At 40.2% G+C, this 15,828-nt stretch overlaps 1 protein-coding gene across 7 annotated transcripts in view; it reads left to right on the plus strand.

Moving 5' to 3' along the window:
• TAF1A (TATA-box binding protein associated factor, RNA polymerase I subunit A) overlaps window positions 1–15,828 on the plus strand; it is a 39,815-nt gene that overhangs the window by 721 nt on the left and 23,266 nt on the right. For 4 of the 7 annotated variants that reach the window (XM_086694237.1, XM_086694238.1, XM_086694236.1 and 1 more), the window contains exons 2-4: window positions 781–913; window positions 5,733–5,902; window positions 10,795–10,908. In XM_086694237.1, the coding sequence (XP_086550363.1) occupies window positions 793–913; window positions 5,733–5,902; window positions 10,795–10,908 (405 nt within the window). In that variant the 5' untranslated portion in view covers window positions 781–792. Of the gene's footprint in view, window positions 1–780; window positions 914–3,156; window positions 3,198–5,732; window positions 5,903–10,776; window positions 10,909–15,828 lie in introns of those variants that run through there. The other 3 variants (XM_086694242.1, XM_086694241.1, XM_086694239.1) reach the window with 3 other exon arrangements.

The following is a 15,828-nucleotide window of genomic DNA, read 5'->3' on the forward strand; positions in this document are numbered from 1 at the left end:
TCCATCAGTTCAGTCTTCTGACCCCGTCCTCCACGCAGACCCAAGACTCTGTGCCAAGTGGTTTGATGCTCTAGTTCTAGAGTATTGTCCTCACCTTTTTATGATGTTGGGTCAGTTTATATAATTTCATTACGCCCCTCAGTTTTTTTTTCCAACATGAAAATGAAATAAAATAATAGTCCTCTCAGGATTTTTAGAAGGATTAAGGGAGATAGTTTATATGCTTGGTATATAGAGAAGGATCAATATATGGTAATTACTAATACTGTTATGTATTTGCATCGTTTTATTATTATGTGTGATTTTGCTATATCTTCCTCTAGACTTGAGTTGGGTGTTTTTTGTTTTTGTGGGTTTTTTTTTTTTTTGAAATTAGGAGCAGTATCTTATCTATCTTTGTATGTTCTTGTAATATAGTAGTAAAGATTAAAAAAATTTTTTTTGAATGGATCATTTATTTGGGCTGTTGTTGACATAATTAAATTTATTTCGTACTTTATAGGAGCTACCTGAGGGGTGCCAGGGTGGCTCAGTCGGCTGAGTGTCCAACTCTTTGATTTCAGCGAAGGCCTTGACCTCAGGGTCGTGAATTCAAGCCCCACATTGGGTGTAGAGCCTGCTCAAAAAATAAATAAGTTAGTAAATAAAACGCAGGAGCTACCTGGTAGAATGAATTTTGCTGATCAAACATTATCTATTAGATAAAAAGGTAGCAGTTTTTTTTAATATAACTAAGAAGGCCGGGAAATGAGATGTACAGATGGTAACTGATATTCTCAGTTTGGAACAGGTATGAGTGATTTCAGTGAAGAATTGATAAGGTCCAAGACAGAGGATGACCAGGAGGAATCATGTGTATTGTCTGGTACAGGAATGTATTTTCCTTGGCTCCAAAAGCATATAGACACTGTGGGTAAGTAAAATAACATCTAGCCATTTTAACTTTAATGCAAGGAGATGATAAGATTCAGTATGGACACAAAGTTAATAAGTAAGTTCAGTTGCAAGATGTGCCTCTATTCGGGTTTTGAGGCCGTAAGCAAAATGATCATTTAAAACAGAGATCCCTTGGGGCGCCTGGGTGGCGTAGTCGGTTAAGCGTCCGACTTCAGCCAGGTCACGATCTCGCGGTCTGTGAGTTCGAGCCCCGCATCAGGCTCTGGGCTGATGGCTCGGAGCCTGGAGCCTGTTTACGATTCTGTGTCTCCCTCTCTCTCTGCCCCTCCCCCGTTCATGCTCTGTCTCTCTCTGTCCCAAAAATAAATAAAAAACGTTGAAAAAAAAAATAAAAAAAAAAAAATAAAAAAAAAAATAAAACAGAGATCCCTTTCCTACTTTTCCTTTGAACTAATAACATAACAGATAATCTGTATTATGGTAGATTCCTTTCCCCCCCCCAGTAATGCTTATTAGTCACTTAGAAGCCTGGCATTGGCTAAATATTGGGATACATAGATGAATAATATATGGTCACTGGCAGTGAGGAGTACATATGTAGGAAGTGTTTTTAAGAAATTTCTGTTGTTTTGCATTGAAATTATTCCTAATATAATTGATCTATAATAGGTTCCAAAAAAAGAACTTTTTTCTTATAAGCAAATGTTTCTGTGGAGTATATTCCCTGTAAGAATATATAAAAGAACCAGGTATGTGTATATTATTGACCTGTTGGATGGTATACTTCTGGGAATATATCAGAACTGGCACTTAGTACCCTCAAAACATCTCTCGTAGACTAGCCATCTTTCCCCTTGACTGAGATTCTTTGGCTCCTAGAATTTGCTCCCGTTTCTTTATCTTTTAGTTTTAATATTATCTCATTTAGTTATCTCAGTAAATTAATCCTCAGTAAATCCATTTGCTGGGCGTTTTAGAGTTGAGGGAAATGAATCTTGAAGAAGTTAAACTCTAGATGTTGGTATCAGGAGTTAAACCAGGTCCATCTGATCTCAAAGCTTATACTTTTGATAACCGAAATATAATTTTATTCATGAGGTATTATATGTAAAGTGCTTAGTGCAGAGCCTCATACATAGTGAATGTTGGAAAAAATAAGTTTCTTTCCTCTCTTCTCATTTTAATTTTGCTAACGACCGTACATGGTTTAAGCTAGCTTTGAATGGTTGGTATTTAAGGGTGAATGCTACTTCCCCGCCTGATAGGGAACTAGTAATCTCAAGTTCCTGCTGGTTAAGATATACTTGGGCAAGTTTTTGTCATCAGGGTTCTATAGAGAACTGGAGTCAGTCTGAAAGCAGACAGGTTTAACACCAGAATTTACATGCTTAGAAATGTTTTAGAAGTTATGAACAGCCTGTTAAACCCAAAATACTTTCTGCCTGCAGTGAACAGTAGTTTCAGGTAATATTGACATTGTAGTGATAAATGACCATACTAGGAAAACAAAATTGCCCAGCAATTATTAATTTTTTTATTCTAGTAAATATCTATTGGCGTTTTGAAGGGTATGCCCCTTAGAATAAAAACTTTGAAGGCAGAGGCCAATCTGAATTAAAACTATATGTTACGCGACACCTGGCTGTCTGTTGGTGAAGTGTGCAACTCTTGCTCTCAGGGTTGTAGGTTCGAGCCCCACGCTGGGTGTAGAGATTACTTAAAAATAAAATTTTAGAAAACAAACAAAAAAACAGTGTCGAGTACCCAGAGTAGTACTTGGCACAAAATAGTGCTCAAAAAATGACTGACAAGTTTCCAGATTCTTTCAAGGGCAGTAGAGATAGGCTGATGGTGCTGGTTCTCTATTGTAGCTCATTTCATGTCAAAATTTCTTTTCCTAGGCAGTTATTTTTGAAAGTGTATCAGCAACAAATAGGATGATCTTTTGCTCGTAAAATAATGAAATGAGAGGTATTCCTGAGGTAACTAGGCTGAATTGCAAGACAGAAGGGGAATTTTCCAAGAATTTAAGGACAGTAGTCTAAAGTCCCGACTGCCAGGCTGAGTAGTGAAAAGTTGAGAGGTTGGCCTGAGGTCAGTCGTCCTTTAGGTAAATAAATGAGGTTTTAGGGAAGAGGTATTTTGTCAGTTTCCCGGACCAGCTGCTGCTTGGATCTTGCTAAATGCAGCTTCTTATTCAGAGAGCTGGGTGGGGCATTCTGTTAAGTTCCCTGGTGATGCTAAGGCTTTTGTTTCCAGAACCACACTGAATAGCAAGCAGTAGGATCTCCACGAGATTTGTAAGTATTTTTAAAAAGTTTGAGAAACCCTCGTGTAGAGCCGTTGTGTTGAAACCTGTTTTGTTTGAGTACCCATTTTTTTTCCTTTCAATTATGTACTGCCTTGCATGGTTTTAAAGTGTCATCTAAAAATTGTGTTTATTGTAAGCTGAATAGTTGCAGAAGATCTAATTTCCAACATATTTTGGCATTTTTTTTTAATTTTTTTTTTTCAATGTTTATTTATTTTTTTTTGGGACAGAGAGAGACAGAGCATGAACGGGGGAGGGGCAGAGAGAGAGGGAGACACAGAATCGGAAACAGGCTCCAGGCTCGGAGCCATCAGCCCAGAGCCTGAAATTTTGGCATTTTTAAATGAAATTAAGTTTATTACTTTTACAAATATATCCAGTGGAATCTAAGCAGCATAGGAATGTGATGCCTTTCACCATCCATTTAAAAATATTTATGAAAAAAAATTTTTTTTAATGTTTATTTTTGAGAAAGCACAAGCTAGGGAGGGGCAGAGAGAGGGGGACAGAGGATCCCCTCTGGGCTGTGCACTGACGGCAGCAAGCCTGACGTGGGGTTTGAACTCAGGAACTGTGAGATCATGGCCTGAGCCAAAGTCAGACACTCCACCAACTGAGTGCCTCCACCCTGGCACCCTGAAAAAGATTTTAATTGATGAAGATTTTATACTGTTTGTTTTCCTTTCATACTTTTGTTTTTACAATAAAACTGTGTATCTACATTTAATTATTTTTTGTTAATATCCTATAGGACTTTAGGTACTAAGATTTTGTCTGGAGTGAGACATCATAATTAATGGTTTTACAAAACTGATGCTAACAACATAAGTATTAAAAGTTGTGTTAAAATTTAGGGGCACCTGGATGGCTCAGTTGGTTAAGCGTCCTATTTCGGCTCAGGTCATGATCTCACGGTTCATAGGTTCGAGCCCCGCATTGGGTTCTGTGCTGACAGCTCAGAGCCTGGAGTCTGCTTCAGATTCTGTGTCTTCCTTTCTCTCTGCTCCTCCCCTGCTCATGCGCTGTCTCTGTCTCTGTCTCTCTCAAAACTACGTAAACATTAAAAAAAAACTTAAAAAGTTGTGTTAAAATGTAATTAAAAGTAAATTTTTATGACTTCTTTATTTCAATAAGATAAATAAGGTTATCACTTTTTTCCGGTGATTTGATATATCCGTGAAGGAGTAGCATGTATTTCTGGAATGAGAAAAGATTTGGCTTCAGTTCTATTTTGTTTTCATTGATGTAATTCTGAGAAACCTTAGTTGCATGAGTAAGTAGATGGCGTTGGATAGAGTGTAATTGTAACAATGTATCAGGTCTTTGAATTCTTGAATTACTCATGACAAAATTGCGTAGTGATCTGTTGTAAAGAATTCTTAAGTCCTTCCACGCTTTTGATAAGCAAAGACTTGGAAATCACCTGACTTGCCAAAGGGTTTGTTAGAGTCAGTCACTGTCACAATAGTTACACCTACATTTTCACCCTCACGTAATATATATTGATTTTGATTGTGAAGCCTTGACTGTAGCATGGTTCTCTAGGAGATTAATTTTAGGCACGAGTGAGTATGTGAGGAAGTTGAAGATCTGCAAGTCAATTGCTCTGAAACTGTCTTTGCACAGTACCTGTAAGTCTCTCTGTATTCCTAGGGGTCAGGGTACCCCGCGGGAGGACCACTGACCTAGCGGGGTCCTGTGGTAGTGTGGGAAGGAAAGAGGAGGTGTCAGTATGGCACCTGTTACTCCTAAAACGGGGTTGTGGGGTGCCTGGGTGGCTCAGTCGATTAAGCTCTGACTTCAGCTCAGGTAGTGATCTCACGGTTTGTGGGTTTGCACGTCGCATTGGGTTCTATGCTGACGGCTTGGAGCCTGGAGCCTGCTTGGGATTCTGTGTCTCTCTCTGTCTGCCTCTGCCCCACTCACACGTGCGTGTGCTAGCTCGCTCTCTCCCTCTCTCTCCCTCTCCAAAATAAACATTAAAACACAGTTGTAACTAAGCCCAGATGTTCTTAAGGTGAGGATTGTTGATCCTTTAGAGATATAAACGCTAATGTCTTCAGCTGTTAAATCTCATTTGTGTTTAATGTCATTGAGTTACTGGAACTCGGTCCTTGAATAATGAAAGCCCACCTCTGAGAGTTTTCAGAATACTAGTAGTTAATACAGGACATGCTTGTCTAGGATAACCCTAATGATTTTTACCCATTCTAAATACTTGGGACTTGCTTTTGGGGCCCAGATTGTTTGGTGCAAAATGAAAGGATGATTGGATCTGATCTGGAAGCTCTGGTACCCCGGTAGCCCATGAACATCAAGTCAGGTTTTTCTTTTCCATATGCTGAGACTAGTAAAAATAGCGTGCGAGAGTTTGTTTCAAGGGAAGCTAGCTTTGATATTAGGGCCGGGCTGGGTTGAGTAATGATTACTGTCCTGCTTGTTAAAATTTCTGCTTATCAGAAAGGACTTTTTTAAAACTTGAATTGGGATCACTGTGGGTAAAGACTTCTTTTTTTATCTGTAGAAACTGGAGGAAAAAAGGAGAAGGATTTTGCTCAGACAACCAGTGCTTGTTTGAATCGTATCCAAGAAGCTTTGCTGAAGCACCAGTGGCCACAAGCTGCAGGGTACATGCACAGTTACTTCCAGATCCTGGAAGATTCAGACAGCCACAAGAGGCAGGCTGCACCCGAGGTAAGTGAAGTGTGAGCCTGTGGGAGGAGATTACAGCTACCCGAGAGAGTTTCTGCCCCTTGAGCGCCACCCAGAATAGCTTTTGCAAGGATCGCAAATTGATTTTTCTAAAAGCTACTGAAAGTGGTTTTGGGTGGAGAATTTATACTGGGACATTTTTTCTTGCACATCTTTTTACTTGTTAGGATTTTATTTTATCTTTTAAGTTTATTTATTTATTTTGAGAGAGAGAGAGAGAGGGAGGGAGGGGGAGAGAGAGAGAGAGAGAGAGAGAGAGAGAGAGGAGGGGCAGAGAGAGAATCCCAAGCAGGCTCTGCACTGTCAGTGCAAAGCCCAACTCGGGTCAAACTCACGAACCGTGAGATCATGACCCGAGCCGAAGTCGGACGCTTAACCTACTGAGCCACCCAGGAAGGGCTACTTATTAGGATTTTGAAGGAAACTAAAAATATTTTGAACTCTGAATTCTCAGATTCCCCACTATTCATTCCTTCCTTCTAGTAATTCTCCCTCCTTTCCATGTGTTGTTATTTTTCCCTCTCCATAGGATGTTTCCTATCATCATACCAACGTGTTGTTTCTTGCGTCTTAAAATCATCTCTTGACCCCTATTTTCTCCACAGATGTGTGCCATTTTTCCACTTCCGCTTTCAGCCAAACTCCTTGAAAGGTTGTGCATACTTGTTCTCTCCAAACCTTCTCCAGTTAGGCCCCTCTGCCCACCAGCATCACCGTTTCTACCAAGTTGCTTTGTCAGGGTCAGCAGTGATCTCCAGGTTGCTAAATCTGGTGCCCAGTTCTCAGCGCTCGAGTAACTTGACCTGTCAGCAGTATTGAAGACAGTAGATCGCTGCCTCCTGTGTTGTGATAAGCTTTCTTCATCTGGCTTCCAGGACACTGTTTCTCACTTTTCTCTCTTGCCTCACTGGCCTTCCTCAGCCTCCTGTGATTGCTCGTCTGCTCCCTGGCCTTTTGACTTGGGAGTTCCCCAGAACTCAGTCCTTAGTCCTCTTCTCAGATGGCCTTAAATCTGGTCTGTGTGCCGGACGATTCCCAGTTGTGTATCTGCGGCCCTGACATCTCTCCAAGCCCACATTCCTCTGTCCGGCTGTCTGTTCCGCATCAGCGCTCGGGTGTCTAACAGTCGTATCACACCGGCGTACCTAAAGTGGACCTTCTGGTCTTCACCATCAAACCTAATTTTCCTCATCTCAGATGATGGTTTTTTAAGTATCTAATCGCTGGGGCCCGACTCTGAAGTTCCCTTTCTTTCATACCCCATATCCTATTGGCTCTCCTTCAGAATTCGGTCTGAATTACTTCTCGCCAGCTGCGTGACTGCACGTCAACCCACACCACTGTCGTCTCCCGTAGATGACTGCTTGCCCTCCGGCACCCCCTTGTCTCTTTCCAGCATAGCGAGCGACCAGGGTTATCCTTTTTAAAAAATAGTCTTATAAATAAACCACCATACAGTTCCCACATTTAAATGGTACAATTCAATGTTTTTTCATATATTTGCAGAGATATGCAGCCATTACCACAATCTAAATTTTGAACGTTTTCCTCCCCACCCCCCCCCCAAAAGAATACACTCGCAGTCACTCTCTGCCCCGTCCCTCCTTCCCCCACTCCCCAGCCCCTGGCAACCACTCATTTACTTTCCGTTTCCGGACATTTCAGAGAAGTGGGTTTTATGATACAAGGTCTTTGTGCATGACTTCTTTCACTGGATGTGTTTTCACATTTATTCTTGTTGCAGTTTTTTTTTTTTAATTTTTTTTTTTTTTTCAACGTTTATTTATTTTTGGGACAGAGAGAGACAGAGCATGAACGGGGGAGGGGCAGAGAGAGAGGGAGACACAGAATCGGAAACAGGCTCCAGGCTCCGAGCCATCAGCCCAGAGCCTGACGCGGGGCTCGAACTCACGGACCGCAAGATCGTGACCTGGCTGAAGTCGGACGCTTAACCGACTGCGCCACCCAGGCGCTCCTAGTTGCAGTTTTTATTAGTACTTCTTTCCTTTGTATTAGAAGGTGACATTCCATCCTGTTCTGTGTGTGCCTTCGTCTGTTGTTAGACATGGGCGTTATTTGCACTTTTTAGTTATTATGAGTAACGCTGCTATGAACATTCACGTTTTTGTTAGGGATGTTTGTGGAAATCTCTCTTGGGTATGTACCAAGGAACAGAGTGCTGGGTCATACAGTAACTGTGTTTGGCCTCTTGAGGAACTACCAGACTGTTTTCCAAAGTACCTGCACCATTTTACGTCACCACCAGTAATCTATGAGGTTCCAATTTCTCTGCATCCTTGCCAGGTTTTGTTATTGTCTGTCTTTCTGATTGTAGCTGCCTTAGTGGTTGTGAGGTGGTAGCCTGTTGTGGTTTTGATTTGTATTTCCCTAGTGACTTAATGATGCAGCATGATCTTTTTAATTTTTTTTTTTTTAATGTTTATTTCTGAGAGAGAGAGAGAGTGAGTGAGTGAGTGAGTGGGAGGGAGAGGAGCAGAGAGTGACAGAGACACAGAATCTGAAGCAGGCTCCAGGCTCTGAGCTGTCAGCACAGAGCCCGACGCGGGGCTCGAATCCACGAACTGCAAGATCATGACCTGAGCTAAAGTCAGACACTTAACCGACTGAGGCACCCAGGCGTCCCTGCAGCATGATCCTTTTAAAACACAGGATCGATCATGTCACTTCTCTGCTAAACTCTGTAATGGCTTCCCATTTCACTCAGTAAAAGCCAAAGTCCTAATGATTGCCTGCAAGTTCTGTATGATCTGCTCATTCCCTTTCCCCCTAGACCTTTCTGATCTCATTTCCTATTACTCAAATACTGTTTTTTTTTCTTCTTCCAGCGTCCCTAATCTCCTGGTTCTTGCTTGAACAGACCATGTGCACTTTTGCCTGATTGCCTTTGCTGTACCTATTCCTTTTACTTGAAAAGGTCCTTCTTCAGATATCACTATAGCCATCTGTCAAGTCTCATTTTCAGTGAGTCCTACCGTGACTGTTTAAAATGCACCTCCATACCGCCCCCTCCACTTTCCAGCTGTCACTCCTGACCCCCTTAGTGTGCTCCATTCTTCTCCCACCATACTTGCCGATTTAATTCTGTTTCTGGGTTATTGTCTGTCTCTCTACAATCGAATGTAAATTTCCTGAGCAGAGGGATCTAGAACAGGGCCTGGCATATACTTTTAAATTTGTTCAGTAAAATATAGTTTATCCATAAATAACTTCACATGAAGCTCTCAAATAGCTCTTGCTAATATAGTAACCATCGCATCGGGTAGGTATTTAATAAAGCCCAAAAAAAATCTGAGAGAAAAAAACCTATTGGTTGAAAATTTAGTTTATGGACAAAGCTATGTTCATCTATAAAACATTGGACAAGTTATAGGTTCTTTTTGTCCAGAATTTGTATTATAAAATGAAGGATTTGAATCAGTGGTTTCCAGACACTTGTCTGCTGCTTTTTGAATTATCTAGGGCTTTTGTTGAAAATACAGATTCCTGTGCTCTACCCTGTACTGATCAGACTCTGAATCCCTAGAATATTTATTTATTTTATTTTTTTTTTTTTTTAATTTTTTTTTTTCAACGTTTTTTATTTATTTTTGGGACAGAGAGAAACAGAGCATGAACGGGGGAGGGGCAGAGAGAGAGGGAGACACAGCATCGGAAACAGGCTCCAGGCTCCGAGCCATCAGCCCAGAGCCTGACGCAGGGCTCGAACTCACGGACCGCGAGATCGTGACCTGGCTGAAGTCGGACGCTTAACCGACTGCGCCACCCAGGCGCCCCGAATATTTATTTTTAAAAGGTGTCCCAGGTAATTCTTATATACAACTGGGTCTAAGAACAACTGTTACAGTCTACAAATTTTCTATAAGCTCCAAAATACTACAATTTGGTTTTTCTACAAAGGAAATCTTGATTTCTCTTTCTGAGTTGGAAAAGTGAGTATTAGGATTATACCAAACAACCAATATGTATATTCACAGAACTGATTTAAAATTCTCTTAAATTTATTTTAAGATCAGTAATGAAAGAGGGGTGCCTGGGTGGCTCAGTTGGTTAACTATCTGGCTTCGGCTCAGGTCATGATCTCATGGTTGGTGAGTTCAAGCCCCGCATCGGGCTCTGTGCTGACAGCTCAGAGCCTGGAGCCTGCTTTGGATTCTGTGTCTCTGTCTCTCTCTGCCCCTACTTCCTCCATACACTTTCTCTCTCTCTCTCTCTCTCTCTCAAAAACAAACATTAAAAAAAATTTTTTTTTAATCAGTAATGAAATATTTTCATTGGGTAAGAGAAAGAGAGATTTACTCCAAGAAGCGCTCCAGGTTCTGTTACCAAAGTTTTGGTGCTCTGGGGAGAAAATAATACTTCATTAAAATTTGACTGTAGCTGATGAAAAATTTTAAGTTGGAGTTCTAAATATAGATTAAATGTAGTCAGTAGTTGTAGAGCTTTATAGATCTCAGGAAACATCTAGTTCATTGCCCTCATATTGCAGATGAGACCAAGAATGGTGAAAAGGCCAGGGTTAACAGAAACTAAGTATTCTGACTTTAACATTCTTGCCCCTATGCCAGTTAGAAATTCTGTTTTCAATATGCATCTGAGCTGCGTACCTTCTTTAGACTACTAACTTTAAAATGGCACTATTACAGCCATCTGGTATTTTTATTTAATGGATGGAAAAATTTTATTGCATGAGATATAATTAGTTTACTGGGTGAAATGAAGTATAGTAAAATGTTGATAGTAGTATCTAGGAAAACGAATTATGGGTTGTAAGCAGAAAAAAAGATAGGGTCCTTAGGCAGAAATTGGTTAAGGGAAGGATTTTACATTTTTATTAGTAATTTCTGTTTTGACAGATTATTTGGAAGCTCGGAAGTGAAATTCTATTTTATCATCCCAAAAGCAACATGGAGACTTTCAATACCTTTGCTGACAGGATGAAAAACATGGGTGTCATGAATTACTTAAAGGTGAGAGAATGCAGGCTTTGTGAATTGACATTGACAGTGCTCATTCTTAAAAAAATCTTCTCAGCGATGAGGTAGGTAATGATGTAAAAGGCATGGAAAAAGGGTAAGAGGATAAATACAAGAGCCTGAAAGGAAGTAGTATTGTGAAAACCATTTATTCCTCCATTTCCTGCTGCCTGCCTTGTTCTCTGAGGCAAAATACCTTGTCTTTGTTTATCTCCGGCTGCCAGGACCAGTCCTTAAGAGATGGCACTTATGCCTTATTGTGACGTTGGACCAAATTCTAACCTCTTTGCTTAATTCATTTGGGTTCTCTAGGAATTCATGCTCTTAGAAAAAGGAAGCAGCTAAAACAAATTGGGAACTTGAATATGTGAAAGTGGCTTTTTCCCCCCCAGCTTTATTGAGGTATAATCGACCTATAACATTGGGTGAGTCTAAGGCATACGGTGTGATAATTCGGTACACGTGTATATTGGGAAATGTTTACCGCGTAAGGTTAGTTAACGCATCCTTCCCCTCACACTGCCACCTTGTTGTTGTTGCTGTGGTGAGACCATTAAAGTGCTACTCCCATAGCAACTTTCAAGTATACAATCCAGTGTGATTAATTATAGTTACCATACTCTACATTAGGTCCCTGGAACTTACTCATCTTACAACGCCAAGTTTGTACCCTTTGACCTACATCTTTCATTTCCTCCACCCCCTCGACCACCATTCTACTCCCTGTTTCTGTGAGTGCAGTGTTTTTAGATTCCACATGTAGATGGTGAGATCATACAATATTTGTCTTTCTCTGACTGACTTCACTTAGCGTAATGCCCTCAGGGTCCATCCACATTAGCCAAAATGACAGGATTTCCTTTTTTATTATCAAGTAATATTCCATTGTGTATAAGTGTGTGTAGATACATACGACATTTTCTTTATGCGTTCATCCATTAGATGGGCACTTGGGTTGTTTTCATGTCTTGGCTATTGTGAATAATGTTGCAATGAATATGGAAGTACAGATATCTCTTTAAGATAGTGATTTCATTTCCTTTGGATATGTACCCAGAAGTAGGATTGCTGAATGATATGTAGTTCTACTTTTAGTGTTCTGAAAAGCCTGCACACTGTTTTCTGTAGTGGCTGTATTAATTTATATTCTCACCAACTGTGTGTGAGGGTTCCATTTTCTCCACATCTTAGCTGGCATTTGTTATCTCCTGTTTTGATAATAGCCATTCTGATAGATGTGAGATGATAATCTCATTCTGGTTTCGATTTGCATTTCCCTAATGGCTAGTGATGGTGAACACCTTTTTATGTGCTTGTTGGCCAATAATATGTCTTTGGAGAAATGTCCGTTCAAGTTCTCTGCTCATTCTTTTTTTTTTTTTTTTAATTTATATCCAAATTAGTTAGCATATAGTGCAACAATGATTTCAGGAGTAGCTGCCTTAGTGCCCCTTACCCATTTAGCCCATCCCCCCTCCCACAACCCCTCCCGTAACCCTCAGTTTGTTCTCCATATTTAGGAGTCTCTTCTGTTTTGTCCCCCTCCCTCTTTTTATATTATTTTTGTCCCCTTCCCTTACATTCATCTGTTTTGTCTCTTAAAGTCCACATATGAGTGAAGTCATATGATTTTTGTCTTTCTCTGACTAATTTCACTTAGCGTAATACCCTCCAGTTCCATCCACGTAGTTGCAGATGGCAAGATTTCATTCTTTTTGATTGCCAAGTAATACTCCATTTAGGTATATACCACATCTTTTTTATCCATTCATCCATCGATGGACATTTGGGCTCTTTCCATACTTTGGCTATTGTTGATAGTGCTGCTATAAACATGGGGGTGCATGCGTCCCTTCAAAACAGCACACCTGTATCCCTTGGATAAATACCTAGTAGTGTAATTGCTGGGTCTTAGGGTAGTTCTAGTTTTAATTTTTTGAAGAACCTCCATACTGTTTTCCAGAGTGGCTGCACCAGTTTGCATTCCCACTCTACTCATTCTTTTTATTGGATTTTTTAAAAAAGATGTTCTTTTATTTTTTAAGTTCTATTTATTTAAGTTATCTCTACACCCAACGTGGGGCTCAAACTCGACCCCGAGATCAAGAGACGCAAGCCAGGCACCGCTGGGGTTTTTGCTATGGAACTGTCTGAGTTCCTCATTTATTTTGGATATTAACCTCGTCAGATACATGACTTGTAGACGTTTTCTCCCATTCCATAGCATTTTCATTTTGTTGATGGTTGCTCTTGCTGTCCAGAAGCAGTTTAGGTGAATATAGTCCTACTTGTTCATTTTTGCTTTTGTTGCTTGTGCTTTTGGTGACAAAAATCATTGCCAAGACCAGTGTCAAGGACCTTTTTTTCTTATGTTTTCTTCTTGGAGTTTTATTGTTTTGTGTCTGAGTAGTTAAGTCTTTAATTCATTTTGAGTTAGTTTTGGTAAGTAGTAGAAAATAGAGGATGAATTTCATTATTTTGAGAGTATCTAATTTTGCCAGTAACATTTATTGAAGAGACTGTCTTTTCTCTATTTATTGAGTATTCTTGGCTTCCTTGTCAAAAACTGGTTGATTATATATGTGTGGCTTTATTTCTGGGCTATTGATTGTGTTCATTGGTCTATGTGCCTGTTTTATGCAGGCACCGCGTGCTTTAATGACTGTAGCTTTATAATGTAGTTGAGTCAGGAAGTGTGATGCCCCAGCATTGTTCATTCTCAGGATTGCTTTGGCTATTTGGGGTGTTTTGTGACTCCATACAGATTTTAAGATTGTTTTTTCTACTTTTGTGAAAAATGACCCTGGAATTTTGATAGGATTACATTGAATTTATAGATGGCTCTGACTCTTAAATGTAGAGAACAAACAGAGGGTTGCTGGATGGGTTGTGGGAGGGGGGATGGGCTAAATGGGTGAGGGGCTTAAGGAATCTACTCCTGAAATCATTGTTGCACCATGTGCTAACTTGGATGTAAATTATAAAAAATAAATAAATTATAGAATGTGCAGGGGAAAAAAATACAGATGGCTGTGGGTAGTATGGACATTTTAGCATATTAACTCTCCGATCCATTCATAAAAATGTTTTAATGGTCCTAATGTGTAGGCAGAGCTCCCTTTCTAGATTTCTTTTATTAAAGCCTCATCCAAAAACATTGAGTCTCATCCAGAAACATTGTGATGTTTCCAAAATGGTAGACACTTCCCTGTCTGTGGTATACATTTAACTAAAAGAGTACTTTTTCAATAAAATTTTAAAATGCTTTGCTTTTTAATTTTTTTCAGTATCTCTAAAGTTCTTGAAACACAGCCATACCCATTCATTTCATTGCCACAGCTGCTTTTATTTTTTTTTTTTTAATTTTTTTTTTTTCAACGTTTATTTATTTTTGGGACAGAGAGAGAGCATGAACGGGGGAGGGGCAGAGAGAGAGGGAGACACAGAATCGGAAACAGGCTCCAGGCTCTGAGCCATCAGCCCAGAGCCCGACGCGGGGCTCGAACTCACGGACCGCGAGATCGCGACCTGGCTGAAGTCGGACGCTTAACCGACTGCGCCACCCAGGCGCCCCTTGCCACAGCTGCTTTTAGTGTGACAAATGACAGCGTTGAGTAGTTGTGACAGACCATATGGCCTGCAAAGCCTAAAATATTTACTCTGTGGTTCTTTTTTTGTTTTGTTTTTACTTTTTCTATTTTCCAATTTTTTTATGGTGGTAAAATATATAGACCATAAAATATGTTATTTTAACCATTTTAAGTGTACGATTCAACGGCATTAATGACATTCACAGGGTTGCACAGCCATCGCCAGTGGTTTACATTTTTCATCATCCCGAACATGAACTCTATGCCCGCTAAGGAATTACTCCCCATTCTCTCTTCCCAGCCCCTGGTAACCTCTAATATGTTTGCTGTTCTATGGATTTACACATTCTAGATTTTTTCAATGTTTATTTCTTTATTTTGAGAGAGTGCACGCCCGTGCACCACTGGGGGAGGGACAGAGAGAGTCCCGAGCAGGCTCTGTACTGTCAGTGGCAGAGCCCTATGGGGGATTTGATCCCACTTGATTGTGACCTGAGCTGAAACTGAGAACCGACTGCTTAACTGACTGAGCCACCAGACACCCTGATCTATTCTAGGTATTTTACATAAGTGGAATCAAACAGTATTGGTTCTTTTGGGTCTAGCTTATTTCACTTAACATCGTGTTTTCAAGACTTATTTATGTTGTGGCGAGCATTAGAACTTTTTATGGCTTTTTATGGCTCATTAGCATTCTATCGTATGTACCTATCACATTTTGTTCACACATTCATCCGTTGTTGGTGGTGAACATTGGTGTACAAGTATCTCTTTGAGTTCCTGTTTTGAATTCCTTTCGGTATATACCTAGGAGTAGAATTGCTGGGTCACGTTTTATACATATAAAATGTATGTAAATCTGTATGTAAGCAAATATAAAATATACAAAGATACAAGTCTACATTTAACTTTGCACCATTTTACATTCTCACTGCTTTCTTATTTTGAAGAAAGATTTCTCCCAGTTTAGGATTCTTTTCTTAATTAGAAAAAATTTCCGGAGTTTCTCCTTACGTGCCAGGTGCTCTCTTGCGATCTTATTCTCTGGTAGCCCAGGTATGCTACGGGTGGAATTTAAACAGAAGCAGCTTATGGTTCTGCTTGAGGAAGAACTTTCCAGCTGAACGGTTGGAAAAAGAAATGGCCTGTCTTGGTGTGTGCTCCCCTCTCTTCTTTCAGAAAGACACTGGTTAGCCATTTGATTGGGGAGGGAGGGTCGAATTTTAACTAAATTATTGGTTGGGTTCTTTGAAGCCCATAGAATCTATTCAGTTGAAGTAAAGAAACCTGAAAGGAACCGTATTTCACACTCCGGAGTCCGAGG

Source organism: Puma concolor, chromosome E4 (assembly GCF_028749965.1).
Source record: "Puma concolor isolate L17-30 chromosome E4, mPumCon1.1.hap2, whole genome shotgun sequence".
NCBI lineage: Eukaryota > Metazoa > Chordata > Mammalia > Carnivora > Felidae > Puma > Puma concolor.